This window comes from Nerophis ophidion, linkage group LG07 (assembly GCF_033978795.1).
Source record: "Nerophis ophidion isolate RoL-2023_Sa linkage group LG07, RoL_Noph_v1.0, whole genome shotgun sequence".
Taxonomy (NCBI): Eukaryota; Metazoa; Chordata; class Actinopteri; order Syngnathiformes; family Syngnathidae; genus Nerophis; species Nerophis ophidion.
In genome coordinates, this window is record NC_084617.1 from 56,689,353 (window position 1) to 56,712,846 (window position 23,494).

At 42.0% G+C, this 23,494-nt stretch overlaps 1 protein-coding gene across 1 annotated transcript in view; it reads left to right on the plus strand.

The window, feature by feature from the left end:
- The window catches only part of rasl10a (RAS-like, family 10, member A), an 83,486-nt gene extending 69,100 nt beyond the window's left edge, over positions 1-14,386 (plus strand). The window contains exon 4 of the mRNA XM_061906597.1: positions 7,204-14,386. Within this exon, the coding sequence (XP_061762581.1) occupies positions 7,204-7,474 (271 nt within the window). The 3' untranslated portion in view covers positions 7,475-14,386. The remainder of the gene's footprint in view (positions 1-7,203) is intronic.
- Positions 14,387-23,494: the final 9,108 nt, after the last annotated feature.

Sequence of the window (23,494 nt, forward strand, 5' to 3'; positions counted from 1 at the left end):
ACACATACGCGTTGGCCCGCCAGACAAATGTTTTCTCTCCATGTGGCCCCCGAGTCAAAATATTTGCCCTGCTCTGTCTTATATGCTCCTTTATCACCACACTGCCCCCCACAAAGAAGATTGACCTTCCTGGGGTTCCACGCGTGCAGGGTTTATAGTCCATACTGATACCTCTATCCCCCACAGCGGTTGCTATCATGCATGACAAATGGATGCAGTGTGTAAGTGTAATCATACAGTTGGAAGGGTCTTAGGGGGTCAAAATCAGTTTATTCTGACAGAATGCACGAAACAGAGCTGTTATTGTAATATTTGTCAGGTTTAGCCGACTGGCATGAAGCAATATCCTCACACAGCCCCTCAGTACATCTTGTTCCTCCTGCAGATATTTTTATGTTTGTGTGAGCACAGCCTGCGAAAAAGGAGAAAAGTGTTGTGATTACCGCAACGTGTTTTTCAAGTCTTAAAAGAATTTCACCCGAGGGGCTGTACAATCGTTCCGTCGACGTCTCTTTGTGAGTATTCCTGTGTGTTGAGCTATCGCTCCATCTGCTGAGGCGGACGCGCTAATATGCCGGGCTTTGTCTGAAAATGAGGCGGCGTCTAACAAAGACAAAGCTTTATTAGGCCTGACCACAGCAGATGAGTTTTCAGATGAGCCTTCATTGTATTGCAGTTAAACCCAAACAATATTGGACTAATTTCCACTGTGTATTCAATCAAGTTAGATGTTTTTTAGTTGTTTAATGTCGTGTGTAAAGTAGAGGTACTTCATTCATTTAAGTAATTTCTTAGATAAATTGTACTTGTCAGAGTATATAGTTTTTGTCATGCCTGTAAATCAGTTTTATGTTTGATCATGTTTATGTTTTGTTTTTGGACTTTTGTTTCCCGTTTTGCACTTCCTGGTTTTGTTTGTTTCCATAGTTACTCATTAGTTTCCACCTGGTCTCCAAGTCACGCCCCGGTCCTCAGCCCCACACCTGTTTCTCATCATCATAGTCACTATTTTTCCAAGATAGCGCTGCTTTAGTGGTTGCTGTTGGCAGGAGCTCTGTGCTCTTGTGTCATCCTTTTGTGTTTCCCTCTTGTTTTCATGTGTTATTATATTTGTTTTGCCCTTTGGGACTGTGTGACAAGGGGTGGTACTTTCGTGACCTCTGCGGTGCTTTTTTTGTGGACTTCTGGATCTGCCTCCCGGGAGCCTTTTGGCCATGGAGACCAGCTGCTGGGTCTCTGCCACACCGGAGTCGGTTTGGAGAGACTGGAGGAGATGTGGATGAGGGGACAGGGCTGCGGACCTGGCACTCAGCGCCGGGACGGAGAGGCTTCGCGGTGTCTTGGCTGGGTGAGCAGGTGTCGGACACCTCAGTCTCCTTGGACGTATCCTCGCTCATACATGCGGACTGGACACTGGCCGAGAGTTGGTTGGCGGCCGAGAGTGGAGTCGGCTCTTCGTTGCTTTTTTGGGTCTGCTCCTGTCTCTGGCCATGCTCCCTCCACCCCAGCGGAACGATTGCGTGGAACACCGCAGAGGCCACCACAGTCTATATGTTTCTTTTAGATTTTATTCATAGCTGTATGTAGAAGTGGCTGGTTGTATCCGCTGCTTTAATGTCTTTAATGTCCTTTGTGTTCTTTGATGTTTGATGTTTTTTTCCCTTGGCCTCAGTCTGGAGCCCCTCTCCAGGGCCCAGGCTTAGACCGATTTTTTTATTTTATTTTATTTTAATATTCTATTTTTTTCTCCCATTGTCCACACTTTTAAGTCAGGACTTTGGGAAGGACATTCTAAAACATTAATTCTAGCCTGGTTTAGCCATTCTTTTATCACTTTTGACATGTGCTTGGGATCATTGTCCTGTTGGAACACCCTACTGCGCCCAAGACCCAAACTTTGGGCTGATGATTTTAGGTTGTCCTGAAGAATTTGGAGGTAATCCTCATTTTTCCTCCTCCAATTTACTCTCTGTAAAGCACCGGTTCCATTGGCAGCAAAACAGGCCCAGATCATAATACTACCACCACCATGCTTGACTGTAGGGTGGTGTTCCTGGGATTAAAGGCCTCACCTATTCTCCTCCAAACATATTGCTGGGTATTGTGGCCAAACAGCTCAATTTTTGTTTAATCTGAAATCACATGGACAAAGATAAGACCTTCTGGAGGAAAGTTATGCGGTCAGATGAAACAAAAAATGACCTTGCTCAGGTCAGCCTCCTCAGCCCACCACGAATACTCAGTGGCCTAGTGGTTAGAGTGTCCGCCCTGAGATAGGTAGGTTGTGAGTTCAAACACCGGCCGAGTCATACCAAAGACTATTAAAAATGGGACCCATTACCTCCCTGCTTGGCACGCTGGAACACAGGTTGGAATTGGGGGTTAAATCCCCAAAAATGATTCCCAGGCGCGGCCATTGCTGCTGCCCACTGCTTCCCTCACCTCTTAGGGGGTGATCAAGGGTGATGGATCAAATGCAGAGAATCATTTCACCACACCTCGTGTGTGTGGGACAATCATTGGTACTTGAACATGAACTTGAATGTGGGCTTTTCATGGACGCCTTTCGCACTCTCAGCAGCAATGCCAAGGATCTTCACGGCTGCTGGCTATGTGGAAATTCTGTGGTCGCCCGCCTTGACAACTGCAGCGGCGTTCAATGCGTCACCGCCACCTGACTCTCCCTCGCTGGCTGCGGGGACACAGGGCTGGGCGACTTGCCTCCACTCTCCCGTGACTTTGAACCTTTTTTTTTTTTTGAGATGTCTAGAATCCATCCCTATTGGGGGGCTACTGTGACTATCTGTCACATCAAGTCTGGTTGTCTCCTTAGTTGGTGTTTGTTTCCTGTGTAGCGCTCTTATTTTTTGTTCGTTTTCCTGCAAGTCTCCCTGAGCGCTCTTTGCCGTCACCTGCCGCTGATTGGCAGCCTGGCCACAACTGGTAGTGGTTGTCAATCAGCTGACTTCTATAAATTCCTGCCTCGCCTGTTTGTCAGGGCTGGGGGATTATTCTGTGTTAAATTTCACACACTGTCTGACTCTCCTTATATGCTGTTTATGGTTTTCGTGCACTTCCCTGTTGCACCTCATGCCATTTTGTGGCCTTATAAAGACTCTTACCTGTACGTCGTTCTCCTGTCTCCTGCATCTTGAGGTCACAACTACCACAGCCGTGCGAGTCCGTGACAAGAACATTTTCAAGTGCATCAAAGGTAGAAAAAAAGAAACAAGAGTTTTACTTAATAAAGAATAAGAAAGTGTTGAATGCCGGCTTAATTCAGACTCCCGAACAAGGTATGAAAGAGAATGAAGCAGAATTTCCAAACGGAGTAACAATAACTCTGTATTCCACACAACTGGCAAGATAGTCCAGAAAAATAGGGAAACCGTTTCAGTCGGGGCAAGAGCGAGCTTTTCCTTCGATTTTAAAACTCCTTACATCAATCCACAGAGCCTTATGAATGAACTCTGAGACATTCATAAGTTTTGTTTTCATGATTCTCAGTTTGTAGAAGCCACAGACACCTAATGTCAACCAGAAGATAAATTAATTAACCGCGCTAAAAGGAACTCAGCACCCCCCAGTGTACGGGAGGCACATGGCGTATTACCAATAGTCACATTTGAGTGTGTGCATGGACACTTGGACTTCACACGTAGGTGTGAAAATACAAAAAAACTAACTATTTGAGCAATCAACGTAGTGACTGATCCCAATACTAAAAAAAATGGGTTACAAACACTCCTAATTTACGCCGCGACATATATAATAAATATAAGGACACACCTGTCCCTGGTTTCCAAACAGGTTGCTTCTTACGCCTGCCCTGTTCCTCTGTAAAGGGCTGGATCATTGTTGTTCATTCGCTACGCTAATTCAACAGACGTTAGTTTTGTGTGCACAAATTCCATTTTTACTTAATAAAACCGTTGAACTTGCACCCTGTCCCTGCATCCTGGGGTCACGTCAATAACGACAAGCCATAACACTGTTTGTAAAAAAAGTAAGACAAATACTACAATGTAAGTTATAGAAAATGTATTTGTGAAGGTTGCTCTCTAGTGGGTTCCTCGGACCATCACACACTTCCACGAGAGCCCGGATCAGGGTTACAACACTGTTTTATTTTCATAAAATATTGCAAGTGTTTTGCTTTCCAGCAAATGTTTTTTTCCTAGTCTGTGTCCCTCTCTCTCTCTCTCTGGCTCTCACTCCAGCTCCAACAATGTGTCTCGCATCGGCTGCTGCTAATAAAAGTGATTAGACAATAAGGCACACCTGGGCCATCTACTCACCTGTCGCTGTCTTTGAGGCCAGTCCTGGCACACCCCGTTCCGCGGCAGGCCCGCAGGCCACATCCCCCTTCACAGTATTATATTAATTTTCTTAACATTTTGTCTAAATAAAATAGTCATTTTAACATTTTTGACCGATAAAATGAAATGTTTTATTATCAACAAATAAGACAGGTTAGTCTACAAATACGAATCCAATCAAATAAGGTTATACTGCACAGCTGCTGTATACAATTTAGAAAGCAGCACATTTCGACATGGCACAAACATCCATCTGACAACAAAGTATGAACATCTGGACTCTTACAATCAATGAAACTATAAACTATTTTTAGCTGGGCAGTTTGTTCGAATACTGCCGGTCACTTCTTTTTATTTTGCTGCATAAACACTGTGTGTGATTCTTCCTGAGGTGTGAAATTAGATTAAAAGTATGGAAGGAAGATGCCTTATTCCCACCCCGCATAACCAGCACTTTACAGCCCTTGCAACTTGCACATTTACAATCCGTAGCTGGAAATTGGGAACAATTCCAGACTGTGGAAAAACTATAAGGCTAATTCGTTTAACCCCTTAAATGAATAATTATTTTGCCTAAGCCCCGTTTCAGCCACACTAAACCAGCAGTTAAGGTCCCCCTCCTCGGACAAATTTTACACGGGTAAGTGCGCCGTGTATTTCTTGAATCTCCGGCTCTTAGTTTTGTATGGACTCATTGATCGTTTACAAACTGAGTTCGGAGAGGAAGTGTCTCCAGAAAGTCCGTGCCTCACACAGGAAGTGACGTCAGAAAGAACGCGCCACAGCCAGCTTCATAATAAAGCGGTTTCGTTACTCGAAACTAACCACTGGAAATATGGAGGCGAGTCATCCAGACATGCCCGTGTTTCCCCTTCTTCTACATGTACAGACGCTTGTGGAAATCATACATGAATACCTTAAGAGAAAGCCATTGCAGCTATTTCGGATACAACACTTCTCAGAAGGAAAGAGAACTTTCCAATGTCAGCTGTTATTCTACTTAGCGAAACATTTTTCCATTTGTCAAAGGAGAGACAACGAGAATGCGAGCTTCCGTGGACGTGATAAATGAGATAGCGTGTGCTTTGTGTCACCTGGCCGATGAGGGAAAACTACGGAAAACAGCGAATGCTTTTGGAATGGCCAAGCAGACTATGAGTTATTGTTCGCCATGTATGTCGCCGACTCAACGTCTAGGTCCAGAGTATATAAAGTCACCAAAATGGAATGGACAATGAAGGTGAAGGTAAAAGAGTGAGGAGTGTCCTGACCAGATATCTAGATCCATAGATTGATTAATATTAAATGTTCTTCATCACATTGTTTACGTGTCTAATAAAGATTTGATTATTTATGACGTCTCAGGTGTGGTTCACTACTGTAGGGCCCCACAGCACACTGGATTCCAGTTCATTGAAATACCACAACACTGGATATTGCTCAGATAAGTTACATTTAAGAACTTGCACACAAATCAACACCGGAGGTGACTATGACGTGTGCATTTTCCACGCATGCGTACTAGGTCACGTTGCACCGGCGGACCGAGGTGGTCTTAAACGACCATTGTACTGTATGTGGGTGGACACGGATAAGGTTAGGTGTGATTTACCCTGGATAACCTTATCCGGCTTAGTGTAAACGAGGCCTAAGCCAGCAAGCTCGTTGTTGCTTTGATGGGGTCATCATTTACGGTAGGACCGCAGTAAATAACACCGTACTCGATATCATTGGCGGAAGAAACAATGCCGACATGATCCATCATCTCTCCCGTCCAAAGGCAAAACCCAGTAACTCAATTTTGGTCAAAACTGAGCTGATAATAATTTTGGAGTTCCTAGGTGATATGCTTCACATTAGTGTATGCGATATTGTAATTTGTTCCGTAAATAAGCTGTTACGCGCATGGCAGGACCTAGCAACTACCACATAACCGCGTAGATACAACAGAAAAACCTAGTATCTCAAGGGACCAATCGAAGCTTCTTTGTCAGTCGCCTTATTGTCTTTAATGAGACATTTGCACGAATGGGGGCCGACGGTCAACCTGATTATGTGATATTATGGCACAAGGGGATATTTGGAAGATTGCCCCAGGACGTTGCAAGCACCTTCATTAAATGTATTGTTCTTGATTCTTCCCCTTGCATACTCTTTTGGGCAGATAACTGTGGAGGTCAAAACAAAAATTGGATTCTGTACACGGCTCTTGCCCAATGTGCAAACGCAGAATGGGGCCCACCCGAGATTGTGATAAAATATCTGGAGAAAGGGCACACGTTCATGAGAGCAGATTCAATCCATGGCTCAATCGGCAAGAAAATGAAAGCTCAAGAAAACATGTATACGTTTGATGACTTTGTAGATCTTTGTAAGACAGCATCAAGATGGATTGGTTTTCCTTTGTTTTCTCAAAATCAGCTAGAAGTGAGTTACTAGGTTTTGCCTTTGGACGGGAGATCTCAGGGCGATCGAACTTGTTTTCAATTAAGTCCACATCGCAGGTGATGGCCAGGAAATGACGTTTACATGAAAGCTGTGCTTTCCAAACACACATCTCCACACACTCATTTATTACATGTCAAATATCTTTTGACACTCCAAAGTGCTTGCAAGCAGTACTAGTACACGGCATGGTTGGGAGCCCCCGCCCCCACGAGTCCATGCATGAGCTCTAATCCTCCAATCCGCCCCCTCACACCTCAGCAGGAAAGCTGGAATAAATGATCTTCTTGCACCGCACAAGCAGCCAGCAGCACCACACATGCTAACACGTGTGTGTGTGTGTGTGTGTGTGTGTGTGTGTGTGTGTGTGTGTGTGTGTGTGTGTGGGTGTGTGTGTGTGTGTGTGTGTGTGTGTGTGTGTGTGTGTGTGTGTGTGCAGGGAAGGCAGCAGCAGCGAAGTGCCCATCCTGGTGGTGGGCAACAAACGGGATCTGCAGCGCCAGCGCTTCATGCCTCGCAGGGCCGTGTCGGTCCTGGTCAAGAAGACCTGGAAGTGCGGCTACGTGGAATGCTCGGCCAAGTACAACTGGCACGTGGTCCTGCTCTTCAAAGAGCTGCTGGGCATCGCCGTGGCTCGGGGCCTGCGACAGAATCACACCTCTATCCGTCTGCAGGGGGCGCTGCAGAGGAACCGCTGCACGGTCATGTAACCCTGGGCCGGTGGGGAGGGGCAAAGGACTTCTTCTTGATCTAAATGGCTGGAAACAAAATACCCCGTGGCCTCCTGCTTTACTGAGCTTGATTTTTTTTTCATAACGAGATTTATCTCGAGCTGCGCTGTACACGATGTCCCTCACGACCACTAGCCGGTCCTGGCGTTGCATCAAGGAACCGACTGGAGGGGAAGCAGTTTTTGTGTGAGACTCAAAACGGCGAGGCAGCAATATTTGTTGAGTCTTCCTTTGGATTGCGTCCTATCCAGCGAGGAGACAACGGAACAAAAAAGAGATCATTGCAAGTTGACGTTTGTATATCTAGGTCCTTTATTTTCTTTCCTGTCCATACTGCCCCCATGAAGAGGTTTCTTTTTAGACCAGGGCTGTTCAACTAAATCGTTCTAACGGCCACTTTTTCAAAAAGCTAAAGACCTGATTTCTCCCGTCACTATTTTGAGAACCAGCATTCTCTGCAGTGGACATTTGTTTTTGTGAGCGTTACAAATTTCGGAAGAAAACAAAAAAAAAGTCCACTGCAGTGGACACTCCGTCTCTTCAGGATGCGCCGTTTTGTGGACGGTCTTATTTACATGTCTCCTCTTTGACAGCGTCTTCTCCCTGTCATCTGTGTTGTACCGGTGATTTTTAGCGCTTCCATGGTCAGTGTAATGACAGATATAAGTCAGAACTGTACACTATTTTATATTACAAATGGCAATTAGTGCCCCACAACAAGAGGATAGAGAAAAAGAAGGAGCTCATTGACAACGTTGTCAGCACAGACTACAATGGCGGAAGTGCGCAAACTTTTGGGACTTGTGCAGATCCCAAATACACTTAAGCAGGCACCATTAAGTAAAAAAGTTGGTTTTGCATAATAAGCCGAGACAAAACGGCAGATAATGCCTTCTAATAGGTGCCATTTCGGGGTCCTTATACACGCTCAATAACAAAACCCGTATGTTGAATCACAGTGCGCCTGACTACGGTAGTCGTAATGCTCTAACAATCCATCAGCTTACCAAAGTTGTGGTAAAACATTTTGACAAATTGTTGAGCGCCGTGTGTAATGTTCTATATTCTCAATGAAACGTCAAAGTTTTGGTCTTGCTTGTGTACGGGTTCTTGTGCGTGTCATTTATTGAACAGACGTCAACCTGCTATCCACATGTATCTCCTATGTGTGACTGCCATCTACTGGTCACAGTTGTCATTACACCATGTACCAAATAAAATTGCTTCGAGGTCGGTAGGCACAACCAGAATATTTAGGGCACCATGTTATGAGGTGCACTGTCGATTTCTGAGAAAATTAAATTATTTTTTTAGTGTGCCTTATAGTCCGAAAAATACGGTACTTAAATTCTGACAGAAAAAAAATCTAATGCATGCAAATGCAGTTTTTAACTCAATATTATTTGATACAACAAGCAATTTCATGCTTTATTAATTTGTCATCGAAACCCTTTTCAAATTATATTTCTACACTAGCTAAACTATCGGCTCACTTTCCTCTCCAATTCCAAAGCAAGTATTCCATCAGTTTGTTGGTACATAATGAAAATAATAATCAAATCAAACGGCAATTTTGTAAGAAAAAATCAGCGCCTCCAGGATTTTGCACGCTTCTTTGTGAACGGCATGACCTAAAATGTCATATTTTGCTGCAGTTCTAAAAATTCCAGGCATTAGGCTAAAATTACTTTTTTTTTTTCTCCGTCAGAATTTAATTACCGTATTTTTCGGACTACAAGGCACACTTGAAAATCATTTGATTTCCTCAAAAATTAGGTGCACTGTCAATTTTTGAGAAAAACAAAATAATTTTTAAGTGTGCCTTATAGTTCGAAAAATACGGTACTTAAATTCTGACAGAAAAAATGTAATGCATGCAAATGCAGTTCTTAACTCAATATTATTTGATACAACAAGCAATTTCAAGCTTTATTAATTTGTTATTGAAACCCTTTTCAAATCAAATTCTACACTAGCTAAACTAAAATATCTGCTCACTTTCCTTTCTAATTCCAAAGCAAGTTTTCCATCAGTTTGTTGGTACATAATAATAATCAAATCTAAGGGCAATTTTGTAAGAAAAAATCAGCCCCTCCAGGATTTTGCGCGCTTCTTTGTGAACGGCGTGACCTAAAATGCCATATTTTGCTGCATTTCTAAAAATTGCAGGGATTAGGCTAAAATTACTCATTTTTTTTCTCCGTCAGAATTTAATTACCGTATTTTTCGGACTACAAGGCACACTTGAAAATCATTTGATTTCCTCAAAAATGAGGTGCACTGTCATTTTTTTAGAAATACTAAATTATTTTTAAGTGTGCCTTATAGTCCGAAAAATATGGTACTTAAATTCTGACGGGAAAAAAAATTTAATGCACGCAAATGCAGTTCTTAACTCAATATTATTTGATACAACAAGCAATTTCAAGTTTCATTTATTTGTCATTGAAACCCTTTTCAAATTATATTCTACACTAGCTAAACTAAAATATCTGCTCACTTTCCACTCCAATTCCAAAGCAAGTCTTCCATCAGTTTGTTGGTACATAATAATAATCAAATCTAAGGGCAATTTTGTAAGAAAAAATCAGCCCCTGCAGGATTTTGCACACTTCTTTGTGAACGGCATGACTTAAAATGCCATATTTTGCTGCAGTTCTAAAAAGTGCAGTGATTAGGCTAAAATGCGAGGCCAAGCAATAATTTGCTGGTATTGGTTGAATTGCCGTGAATTGGCACAATCGCAATATTGCATAATCCTGGTGGGACTGGGTGGTATGAAGCGCCCCCCTAAGTGCTTACGTGACTGCGATGTGGCCCATGATGAAAATAAAAATGAAATGAGTTTGACAGCCCTGAGGAGGTTAAAATGTCTAAATGCCAATATGCTTGTAATGATCTAACTTCCTCTATACAGGACACGCTGGTGTTTTTATTATATCTAGGTATGTTCCGATCAGGGATTCAAGCTGCCGATTTCGATCAATGCATTAGATCGACTGATACCGATCAGATGTATTAACTGTAATTTTTCCCAATTTAGTCATGGTAAGTGCTACTGATAGTCTAACAATATCAGCACAATATTCAAACGAGTTCCATTATATAAAGGCCGGCGTGGCTCAGATGGTAGAGCAGCTGTCCAGCACCTTAAGGGTTCCTGGTGCGAATCCGGCTTCCGTCAATTCAGCGACCTTGTCTCTCATTGTTTGAATGTGAATGAATGTCAGACTCCTCCAGGGCAGCTGTGGCTACAAATGTAGCTTACCACCATCAAAGTGTGAATGAAGTGATGGGTTCTCAGTTGTCACTGTAAAGCGCTTTGTCTAGAAAAGCTATGTATAAATCCATTACTATTATTCTCTTTTATTACATACAATTGTTTGAGCAAAACAAAGTCACTTTTACACAACCACTAAACCTACCGTACTAGCTACTAATCACTTAAATCAGCTATGTCCTTCAAGTCCTACTGTGTCCAGGGACTTACTTAGTTACATTTGTAAACATTACCAAAATCATTTAAAAAACATTATTTTGATCAAATAAAATAAATATCGATGATATACTTATATTACCCTTTGTGTCAATACCACCCATTTATGATCAATCCGCTCTCTACTTATATGTACTGACTGTGACAATACTGACACAGCAACAGTTTTCGTATTATCCTCTCTCTAGAGTCATATTAATCTACTTGTTTCCTGTTAATAAGTGTTTACTTTCTACTTCTTAAACTTAGTGCTTATTTCTTCTGTTGTTTCTAGCTAGCTTAGCGGCTAATTTAGCGCTTAGCTTAGCTATCAGCATGCCTGCTCCTGGCTTGCTGACGGTGTGTACATAACATATGAAGAAAATCTGTTTGTTTGCCGTAATGGCGGTGGTTTTCATTAACTTAGGGGAGCGGCTCCACACTGTGGATGGAGATACATAATTATCTGCTCGCGACTTGTCGGCTCGGGGGACTAAAAATAAATGAAATTTTAGCCAGAGGGGATTGGCGTTTGCGATCTGGTATCAATGGCAATCATGTACGTTCTCGGCCGATTGATCGGCACATCACTGTTTTGTTTTTCTTTTGCTGAATTTTTGGATTGAACTCGGGAGAGTTAGGGTTTGTCTCAAGAATATTGGTTTTAGGTCAGAGTGACCTGATAGCATTCCTGGACCAGATTTGAACCTCCCTGTGGCCTGTTGAATAGCCCTGGTTTAGGCTAAAAGTGTCGTATAGTTGTCTCACAGCGTAAAAACGCTGCTGCAGTCCCTTATCATGATGTACTTGTAGGGCCAGCACACCCCAACCCACCCCTTTTTATTACACACACCCCACACACACACACACACACACACCCTCAGTGGCGGGTGAATACAATAACGCAAGGGAGGCTGCAGAACCTGAAATGAGGCGCTGCATGCGGGTTTTGTACAACATGTGTGTGTGTGTGTGTGTGTGTGTGTGTGTGTGTGTGTGTGTGTGTGTGTGTGTGTGTGTGTGTGTGTGCGTGTGTGTGTGTGTGTGTGTGTGTGTGTGTGTGTGTGTGTGTGAGTGAGTGTGTGTTCTTGTATTTCCACCCTTCTTGAGACATCAACAAGGAAAAGTGCCTTCCATATGAGGACCGGTGATCAAGTTAGGAAAACGGAAAACCATTGCATCTAATAGAGAGCCAAATATTAGTCTGTGAACATTGCTCCAAAGTCAGGATTTTTTTGTTGATTTAGTGTGCATACAAAAGTAAACATTGACGGGTGCAAAGGCAGCAATATATGATAAAACAAGACAGCAGCTAAAGAAGGACTTCCATATTCATTCCAGAAAAAAACCCACCAGGTGAACAGCTGATTTTACGACTTCCGGTGCTGACGTAAAACAAACCTCATCTCATATGTGACCATAGGATGAACAAATGCAAATACACTACAGCACTAAGACTATTGTGGCCATTAACAGTTACTTCTACAGCTGGGTTGCCCAGAGTGCGGTACAGGGGCCATCTGTGGTCCGTGACTTGTTTGTCATCGGCCTTAATACATTACAAAAAACAAAAATATAGAGATCTCAATTGCACCCCTGGTGGTGAAATCTATCAAAATGATGATAGTCCCAAAAACGAAGGATTTTTCAAATTGACAGTGTGTCAGTTTTAAAAGTGCTCCCCCTCTGGTCAACATATGAAATAACAAGTGTGTTTAAATTTTTTTAAGTGCTATCCTTTGGCCAACATATGAAATAACAAGTGTGTGTAAGAAATTGAAATATGCCCCCCTTGGCCAAAATAAATTAAAAAAATGTTTTAAAATATATGTATATAGAGACATACTGTAATAACTTTAAGAAAATAATGACGTTTAAAAAACTGTTACAAACAAAAAAAATCTTAATAATTGACTAAAAGCAGTCTTTTTTTCATAATGTGTCGACTTTTTTCTTATAAAATTGGGAAAATTTTCTCACATCATTTCTGTTTCTGTAATTTTGCAATATTTTCTCGTAAAACTATTAGTTTTTAATGCAAAACGGTGACATTTGTCATGTAAAATTCTGACTTTTATCACAATATTGCCAAGTTTTTGGTTGCCATTTTTTTGAGAAAAATTATAACTTATGTCACAATTTTGCCAAAATTATTATTATAATATTTGAACATTGTCTTATAAAATTAAAGATAAAGTTAAAGTACCAATTTTTGTAGAGTAAAATTATGACTCTTTTCATTAAATTGCCAAGATTTTAAGCTTTTCTCGTAAATTTGCGACTGTCATTGAGTAAAATTCCAATTTGTATCATAATATCGCACAAATGTTCCATTTTTCTTGTAAAATTTTGAGTTGCGTTAAGTAAAAGGACGACTTTTATTACAAGACTAGAGGTAGCCATTTTTCGGAGGTCTCAAGAAGGTGACAAATACAAGAGTGTGTGTGTGTGTGTGTGTGTGTGTGTGTGTGTGTGTGTTTGTGTGTATGTGTGTGTGTGTGTGTGTGTGAAGAAGACAGAGGCAGGCTTGATCACTGACATTCAAACAGAGGACAGAAAGAGCAAAATGAGGGACAGATGTTTGAAGGAGCAATAATTCCCCCAGAGGTGCCGAGCCACCGCTGGTTTATGATAAAAATGCCACCATAACACCCAAATCCAGTCATTCCCACTTTAAAATGCTGCAGCAGACTTCAACCAAACAAACCCGCACGTGTGCTGCAGACACACAGAACCTTAATAAAGCTTTTCTGAGCAGGATCACAGAGGTCATCATGTGAGATCTACGGCCGCACTCAATCGACGACTCGAGAGGGATTTATAGGATAATTACCTTGCATGCTATGGTTGGTACTAGCTCCAACAGGTCAGGTTTTAATTGCACTGATGTGAAAATGTGATATTGTGACTGTTTTGTAACACGTGCTTTGAGTGAATGTGGTGGTTTTACACTGGCATGTGAGGAGCACAAGCTTCAAGATGTAGTGTTCACCCTTCTAGATGACATCTAGATGGCTGTTTTAGTAGTTTTGGTTTTCTATAGCTATATAAATAGTAAAAAATAAGATGTAGCAGCAACCCAGTGTAGCATGATCAGATTGTCTGTTTCCAAATAAAAAGGGCTACATTTTTTTTTTTGTATCAGACTTGTATTTCTTTTTCTGTTCTAGTATTGTATTGTTTTGAAATGTGATGGATTAAATGCATTTGGGAACAATAACCTTACTTTGACTTCTCATTGCCTCTCATTTGTTATGACAATACTGCCATCTAGTGGTAGAGCAACGTTATTAGTGGGTCCTAATTGGATTTGGAATTTATTCGTGCTCTTTGTTATATTACTCGATTTTTAGCACAGATCATTAATTTTAGTAGGTAGTGTGCAAACTGGTGTAAATTCTCTTTTTGAGTGATTATGGTCAACAACACCATGAGCCTGTACTACATTTTACAGATATTAAACTATACCACCACTAATAAATATCAAAGCAAAAGGTTTTGTTTTTGCTTCCATCTTTAAAGGCCTACTGAAATGAGATTTTCTTATTCAAACGGGGATAGCAGGTCCATTCTATGTGTCATACTTGATCATTTGGCGATATTGCCATATTTTTGCTGAAAGGATTTAGTAGAGAACATCCACGATAAAGTTTGCAACTAGAGAAAAGCCCTGCCTCTACCGGAAGTAGCAGACGATGACGTCACATGTTGATGGCTCCTCACATATTCACATTGATTTTAATGGGAGCCTCCAACAAAAAGTGCTATTCGGACGGAGAAAACGACAATTTCCCCATTAATTTGAGCGAGGATGAAAGATTTGTGTTTGAGGATATTGATAGCGACGGACTACAAAAAAAAAAAAAACACGATTGCATTGGGACGGATTCCGATGTTTTTAGAGACATTTACTAGGATAATTCTGGGAAATCCCTTATCTTTCTATTGTGTTGCTAGTGTTTTAGTGAGATTAAATAGTATCAGATAGTCGGAAGGGTGTCTCCACGGGTGTCTTGACACGCAGTGTCTCAGGGGAGTCGATGGCAGCTATGGACGGCACAAGCTCAGCTTTTCTCCGGTAAGAACTGACTTTTTAACCACAACTTTCTCACCAAAACCTGCTGGTTGACATTCAGTAGGATCCATGTTGACTTGACCGCGCTCTGATCTATAGGAAAGTTTCACCTCCAGGAATTTTATACAAGGAATCACCGTGTGTTTGTGTGGCTAAAGGCTAAAGCTTCCCAACTCCATCTTTCTACTGTGACTTCTCCAATATTAATTGAACAAATTGCAAAAGATTCAGCAACACAGATGTCCAAAAAACTGTATAATTATGCCATTAAAGCAGACGACTTTTAGCTGTGTGTGTGCGCAGCGCTCATACTTCCTAAAACCTGACGTCTTGCGTACACGTCATCATTTCACTACGTTTCGAAGACGAAACTCCCGGGAAATTTAAAATTGTAATTTATTAAACTAAAAAGGCCATATTGGCATGTGTTGCAATGTTAATATTTCATCATTGATATATAAACTATCAGACTGCGTGGTGGGTAGTAGTGGGCTTCAGTAGGCCTTTAAAGGAGTTGTTCTTTGAAGATCCAAAACATTTTCAATGTATACAAAAAGTCTGTTAAAATAGCTTTAACAAATCGGTTACTAAATCTTTGTTAGTGAGCACTTTTGTCATGGTCTAGGCGCGCGTCAGTGCGCATTCTTCTGTGTGTTGCACCGAGAGCGCACAAAGCGCGCCCCAGACCGGCCGCAGCGAAGCGCTGTAATCAATCGTCGGTTATCTGCATACCTGGAGCCGATGATCAGACCTGCCTTCACAAGCCTGCACAACCTGCCATCCCTCGCCGGAACGTAACCATCTGTTGGCGTACTGTAAGCGATCCACATGATTGATGCAATTTTGCTCTCTCTCTTTCCGTTTCTCTTCCCTCATCATTTTTTTATTGTCTCCCATCATTCTTGTCGATCCTACTGCAGCCCTCTGTTCCCCCGTTGACGTTGCTGTGTGCCTCGTCATTCCTTGTTCCCCCCCTGCTTACCGGACTGCCTCTTGGATTTCGACCCTTCGCTTTAGACACGGACCTGGTGACGCCCCACTTAAACCCCGACTTCCTGCTCGCCTCACAACCTCCGAGCTCTGCCTTGTCCTCCTAATCTTCCGCCTCTCACTCATCACTTCTGGTAAACAGTCAGCATGTAATTCCTACACATAGTCTTACACCATACACCCCTTTGGATTTTGTCACACTCCATTCCTTTGTTGTTTAATTAAATGATATTGTTCATTACTTATTATATTGTGTGTGTATACATATATGTCCTGCGATGAAGTGGCGACTTGTCCAGGGTGTACCCCACCTACCGCCAGAAAGTAGCTGAGATAGGCAGGCTCCAGCGACCCCCCGCTACCCCAAAAGGGACAAGCGGTAGAAAACGGATGGATGGATATATACATATATATATATATATATATATATATATATATATATATATATATATATATATATATATAATAAATACATAGAGCAATATTATTGGCCCCTTGTGGTTCTGTGCCGTCACAACTCCCTCCTCCAGTCATAAAAACTTTTCCTTTTCCAAAATGATACATCCACTTCACAGATGTGGTGTATAGCCATGCTAATTAGAAAGCAGGATTATTGCATAGATGGTCATTCTTAAACAGCCCCTTGTAAATGTGTCGTTTTACTGCATTGGGGGCACTGAGGGGGTCAGACAACCACCATTTGAATTCAGATCTGACACGTCACCTTTGCATTTTTGATCAGGTTGTGGAATGTTAGTCCACTCCTCTTCAAAGACTTAGCAAAGCTAGTGAATAATGTCAGTAGCTCTCAAACACCCTAAACATGCTCAATGGGTAACATTTTTGGTAATGGACATGAAAAAACCACAGTGTTTTCAGCTTCCAGGCATGGCCGGCTCTACGCAGGGGCAAGGGGGGGCAGAGCCCCCTTAAATAAATGTCTTGCCCCCTCAAATCAAAATTTGAGAACGCAAATTTTAATAAACTCACAAAATTACTACATTACAAGTTGACAAAATTATCTGCACTAGCGGAAAAATCCGCCGAAAAAAGGACACACACGATATAGTAGTGTCGGCTTCCCTCCCATCCCTCCCTCCGCTGTGCGTGTATTCAACATTCCACAGGCTGCGCAGCAGACACACACCCGCACACACCCCTCAGCCCTCAGTAAACATCCAATCACTGTTGCAGTATGAAAGTAAAAGAAAAGGAAAAGTTGTCTACATTTATCATATACTTGTTAGGATGGGTGTATTTGTGCAGTCTTATCTGTCATAAACATGTTTATCGTCGCGGACTTTCGTTGCTACGGAGTTCCTTTTTTTTTTTTTTTTACAACTTGACGAGAGCAGTGACAGCGGAGGCTCTGAGCCAGAGGCGTCACTAGACCTAATACTGTACTGGGACACACCTGGGGCACAAATAATTCATGTAAGTGTGCAAAGCGCGCAAGCAAAAACATTTTTAGCACTTATTTATCATAAAAAATACATAAATAGTTCTTTAAACTATGAAATCATATCAGATGATGTTGTATGGATCTTTGATTAACCACCTGAAATTAACTAATGCATTTGACCTACTTGTGCACTTTTTTACTCCAGACTTCTAAACTGCTACTGGTAAAAGCAAAAAGGAAGAGCAATGAATCTTTTTGAAATATATATTGCAGTAATCATCTGCAAATTTAACATCTACAAAAGTAAAACAAAAAATAAAGCACGCCTACATCTCTGGGTTCTTTTATATTATTTAATTTCCATTTATGGCAACGTGGCTAATCCTATTTTAGATAAACAAAACTATAAAATATACACAAAACAATAAAGCCACAGTAGTAGAATAAATGAACAACTGTTGTGTGTTTGTTCAGGGAATCATTTTCTGAGAAGTAAACTGAAACGTCACCTTTTCATTTTTGCAAAGTGGTCAATCACTCTGGACAGACATGGAAATATTACAGTAACTGTTATACAGTTGACCAGTGGTTCCCAACTGCTGGGTCGTGACATAAAAGTGCATTGTGTGTCATTTTCAGTGAGTCACAGTCAGATGTGTGCATGGAAAAAAAAAAGTTTAGGGAGAAAAAAATCAAATTGTGGCAACAAAACCAGATATTTTTAGCTATTTTTCTAGTGACTATTAGTGAGTATTTTAGCAAAAGGCAAACCGACTAACAAGTTGGAGGAGGACTCAGGACAGACATGGAAACATATTTAAAAAAAATCTAAATGGGGCAACAAAACCCGATATTTTCAGCCATCTTTCTGAAAACAAAAACAGAAATGTTACTATTTTTTCTGGAAACAAAACCAGATGCTTTAGCTGTAGCCATTTTTCTGGTGACAAAACAAGATTATTTTAGTCAAAGTCACACCGATTAACAAGACAAGTCTACTGTGCTATTTTACTGTGAAATAAACTTGAATGATTTAAAAATTTGGCTCACGACTTGATGATATGGAAAAATGTTTTTCTTCCTGAAGATAAACCATTTGAGAAGCACTCAACTCACACATGCTTACTCCAAATCATCATTGATGCAGAACCAGCAGACAATAACCAACATTATGTTTCATGTTCATTGGAAATTCCCCCGACAGCTCGTACAGCAAATGAATATGTTTGTCTTGATACAAGGAATAACGTTAGCTAACTTAGCATCAACTTAAGACAATGATGTTGCCTAACTAGCTAGGACTTCACTTACATCTCTCATTCCTGCCGCTTCTTCTCTGCTGCGGGCGAATAACTTTCTTAAATCCATCTAGGAGTTACAGTTTGAGTCAAATCAAAATCAAAATAATGTAATTAACAAATTGTTGTTGGCTAACGTTACCTACCTCAGCAGTGATTCACATCCTGTCTCTCTCCCTCTCTCAACTGAAGTCTCGATCCACACGTGAATAAATTACCATATTAATTAGCCATGTGCTCATTGTTTCGTGGAGTGAATACAGTAGCAATCAATTACCATACTAAGTAGTATGTGCGCTGTTGTCTATGTTATGTAGACTTAAAACTCTGAAGCGTTGTTTTTTATTGGTGAATTTTTTACTGGGGCACTGCAGATCAACAGTGGGGCACGTGCCCCAGTGAAATCTGTCTGGACACCCCTGGCCCACGTCCACTGCATGTGACAAACTGAAGACAAGTGACCTGTGTCTGACAGACCCCTACGTAAAGCCCCGCCCCAGGCTGTAGTCCTGTACTGTTGTTGTTTTTCTTCATGTAATCACAGCAGGTTTTTTCTGTTGTTGTTCAAGCTTACTTATTTTCTGCTCCAGCTTCCAGCAGCTCACAAAGAGAAAGTTAATGCTCTCTAATACATCCATTTTTCAGAGCATTTAAAAAGTCTAGTCCTGCTCCTGCATGTAGTAGTAGCAATGATGCTACTGCTAGTACATCAGGGACAGCAGCTAGCAATACTGCACCTTTAGCACCAGCAAGCACTGTTTCTCCTGCACCAGCTCCCTCCGTTCCCCCAACAAGCGCTCCCCCAAAGCAGCCTGCTCAGCTACCCAGTGACTTAAATGGCAACGCACCATCTCAGCCAATACTGGGTGGCTACCCAAAAGATCATTCAATCCTGCCTGGTACCGCACACGACCATGGCTAGAGTATTCTGTGGTGCCAGACGCCTGCTTCTGTTTCCCCTGTCGGAAATATGGCAGCGCTGTTAATGTTTCCCCCCTTGAGGGATTGCCACCTTATTGTGGTCAGGGGGTTTGCGTGCCTCAGTGACCGTAAGAGCTATACCAGCAGGAGCTTGGTCTTCAGGTGGGACACCCAAGTTGGACAGGTCTGAAGGTAGAGGCCTGACAAAGTGCAATCCACTACTCCAGGTTGTGGTTGGACACATAGCTAAAGACCCATTTCAATGAAGAAAGCATCGTTACTATAAGCACAGGAAAAAAAGTGCTGGAGGATGATGTGTACACATGATGCCCCCTTCACATTTCTGACTGCCCCCTCATATAAGCATGCCTAGAACCGCCCCTGCTTCCAGGAATTGTGCACAGATCACTGCAACATGAGGCTATGTACTATCATGCTGCAAAATTTGGCTGTGCATTGCCTTGTTATAACATGTGGTTGTGCATGATGTTACAACATTGGGCTGTACATTATCATGCAGCACCATGGGGTTGTGTATTATCCTGCTACAACACGAGGTCATGCATTATCATGTTACAATATGAGGTCGCGTATTATCTTGCTGCGACATGGGGCTGTACAGCATCATGTCACAACATGGGGCCGTGCATATTCATGTTAATAGATGGGGCTGTACAATATCACGCAGCCTAATGGGGCCGCGCCTTATCCTGTTACGACCTTGGGACGTGTATTAGCATTCTGCAACATGCGGCTGTGAATTATCATGCAGCACGATGGGGCCGTGCATCATCCTGTTACAACATGAGGCTGTGCAAAAACATGTTATAACATGAGGTTTTGTATTATTATGCTGCAACATGTGCCTGTAAGTCATGTTACAACATGGGGCTGTACAATATCATGCAGCATAATGGGACCGTGCCTTATCCTGTTACAAACTTAGGACGTGCATTATCATTCTGCATTGTGTATTATCATGCGGCATCATGGGTTTGTGCATTATCATGTTACAAGAGGAGGCTGTGCATTCAGGCTGAAACATGGAGACATGCAATGTTGTGCTACAATGTGGGGCTATATATTATCATGCAGCTACATGCGGCTGTCCATGATTATTTTGCAATGGCGTCAGCCTCTCTGCATTCATAATGCCATCAACAAAATTCACCTGTGTTCGTTTCGTTCATAACATACGTCTGCCCATACCATAACTCCACCGACACCATGGGCCCCTCTTGCCATCATTAAACTGCTTACCCACATAGGAGTAATCATCAACTTAAAGTGCCCTCTTTGGGGATCGTAATAGAGATCCATCTGGATTCATCAACTTAATTCGAAACAATTCTTCACAAAAAAAGAAATCTTTAACATCAATATTTATGGAACATGTCCACAAAAAATCTAGCTGTCAACACTGAATATTGCATTGTTGTATTTTTTTTTTTTTACAGTTTATGAACTTACATTCATATTTTGTTGAAGTATTATTCAATAAATATATGTATAAAGGATTTTGTTGCTGTTTTTAGAATATTTTTTTTTAAATCTCACGTACCCCTTGGCATACCTTCAAGTACCCCCAGTGGCACGCGTACCCCCATTTGAGAACCACTGCTCTAGTTCAGTGTTTTTCAACCTTTTTTTTAGCCAAGGCACATTTTTTGCGTTGAAAAAATCCGGAGGCACACCACCGGCAGAAATCCTCAACTCAGTTGACAGTAACAAGTCATTCTCGCAATTGTTGGATATGATTGTAGCTGAGATAGGCACCAGCGCCCCCCGCGACCCCAAAGGGAATAAGTGGTAGAAAATGGACAAATGGATGGACCTTAAAGCATAACCAAACATGCATCAATATAGCTCTTGTCTCAAAGTAGGTGTACTGTCACATCATGCCATGACTTATTTTGAATTTTTGCTGTTTTCCTGTGAGTAGTGTTTTAGCGCTCCTATTTTGGTGGCTTTTTTCATTTTTTTGGTATTTTCCTGTAGCAGCTTCATATCTTCCTTTGAGCGATATTTCCCGCATCTACTTTGTTTTAGCAATCAAGAATATTTCAGTTGTTTTTATCCGTCTTTGTGGGGACATTGCTGATTGTCATCTCATGTTCGGATTTACATTGTGGACGCCACAGTAAGATTTTGCTGTCGTCCAGCATTCTGTTTTTGTTTACTTTGCAGCCAGTTAAGTTTTAGTTTCGTTCTGCATAGCCTTCCCTAAGCTGCAAAGCCTTTTCTTAAGGGCACTCACCTTTTGTTCATTTTTGGTTAAAGCATAAGCATACTTGCCAACCCTCCCGGATTTTCCGGGAGACTCCCGGAATTCAGCGCCTCTCCCGAAAACCTCCCGGAAGAAATTTTCTCCCAAAAATCTCCCAAAATTCAGCGGATCTGGAGGACACGCCCCCTCCAGCTCTATGCGGACCTGAGTGGGAACAGCCTGTTTTCACGTCCGCTTTCCCACTATGTAAACAGCTTGCCTGCCCAATCACGTTACAACATCTACGGATTTTAATGAAAAATTGCACACACAAGGAGACAAAGCAGAAGAACGAGGAAGTTACAGCCATGGCGATGCCGTCTGTAATAGAGCGATTCTATGTTGTCTGTCGCCATCTCCTGGTGAATGTTGGCTATAGCGTTGTGGGGTTGCTTTTTAATTGGCCAACGATTTATGTGGTGTTGCGCACCTGACGGCAAGTGACTCCCGCCAGTACGCAAATGGCAGAACAAAGGTTACTCAAATAGTGAAAGGTAAGTGTTGTGTGTGAATTCACTGAAAGTCAAGTATTTCATATATATATATGTATATATATATGTATATATATATGAAATACTTGACTTTCAGTGAATTCTAGTTATATATATATATATATATATATATATATATATATATATATATATATATATATATATATATATATATATATATATATATAGGGCTTCACGGTGGCAGAGGGGTTAGTGCGTCTGCCTCACAATACGAAGTTCCTGCAGTCCTGGGTTCAAATCCAGGCTCGGGATCTTTCTGTGTGGAGTTTGCATGTTCTCCCCGTGAATGCGTGGGTTCCCTCCGGGTACTCCGGCTTCCTCCCACTTCCAAAGACATGCACCTGGGGATAGGTTGATTGGCAACACTAAATTGGCCCTAGTGTGTGAATGTGAGTGTGAATGTAGTCTGTCTATCTGTGTTGGCCCTGCGATGAGGTGGCGACTTGTCCAGGGTGTACCCTGCCTTCCGCCCGATTGTAGCTGAGATAGGCGCCAGCGCCCCCCGCGACCCCGAAAGGGAATAAGCGGTAGAAAATGGATGGATGGATATATATATATATATATATATATATATATATATATATATATATATATATGAAATACTCGAGTGAAGTTGGCCCTGCGATGAGGTGGTGACTTGTCCAGGGTGCTGGGGCGCCGAAAAGGGGGGGTAAAGGAGACGGATTCTAGGGGCCCATGATGGAGGGGGGCCCAGAGAGGCCCATAATGATGATGAAATTATAATACAGAGGGGTCCTGTAAAGATACAGGGGCCCTGTAAAGATTCTTTTCATGGGGCCCAAAATCCCTAGCGGCGCCCCTGCCAGGGTGTACCCCGCCTCCCGCCCGATTGTAGCTGAGATAGGCGCCAAAAGGGAATAAGCGGTAGAAATGGATGGATGGAGTTGGTGAATTGTAGATGTAAATATACTCCTCCCCTCTTAACCACTGCCTGTCCCCAACCACGACTCCGACCACGCCCCCAATCACGCCTCTGCTCAAACCCCCGACCGCGCCCCCTACCCCCCACCTACCGAAATCGGAGGTCTCAAGGTTGGCA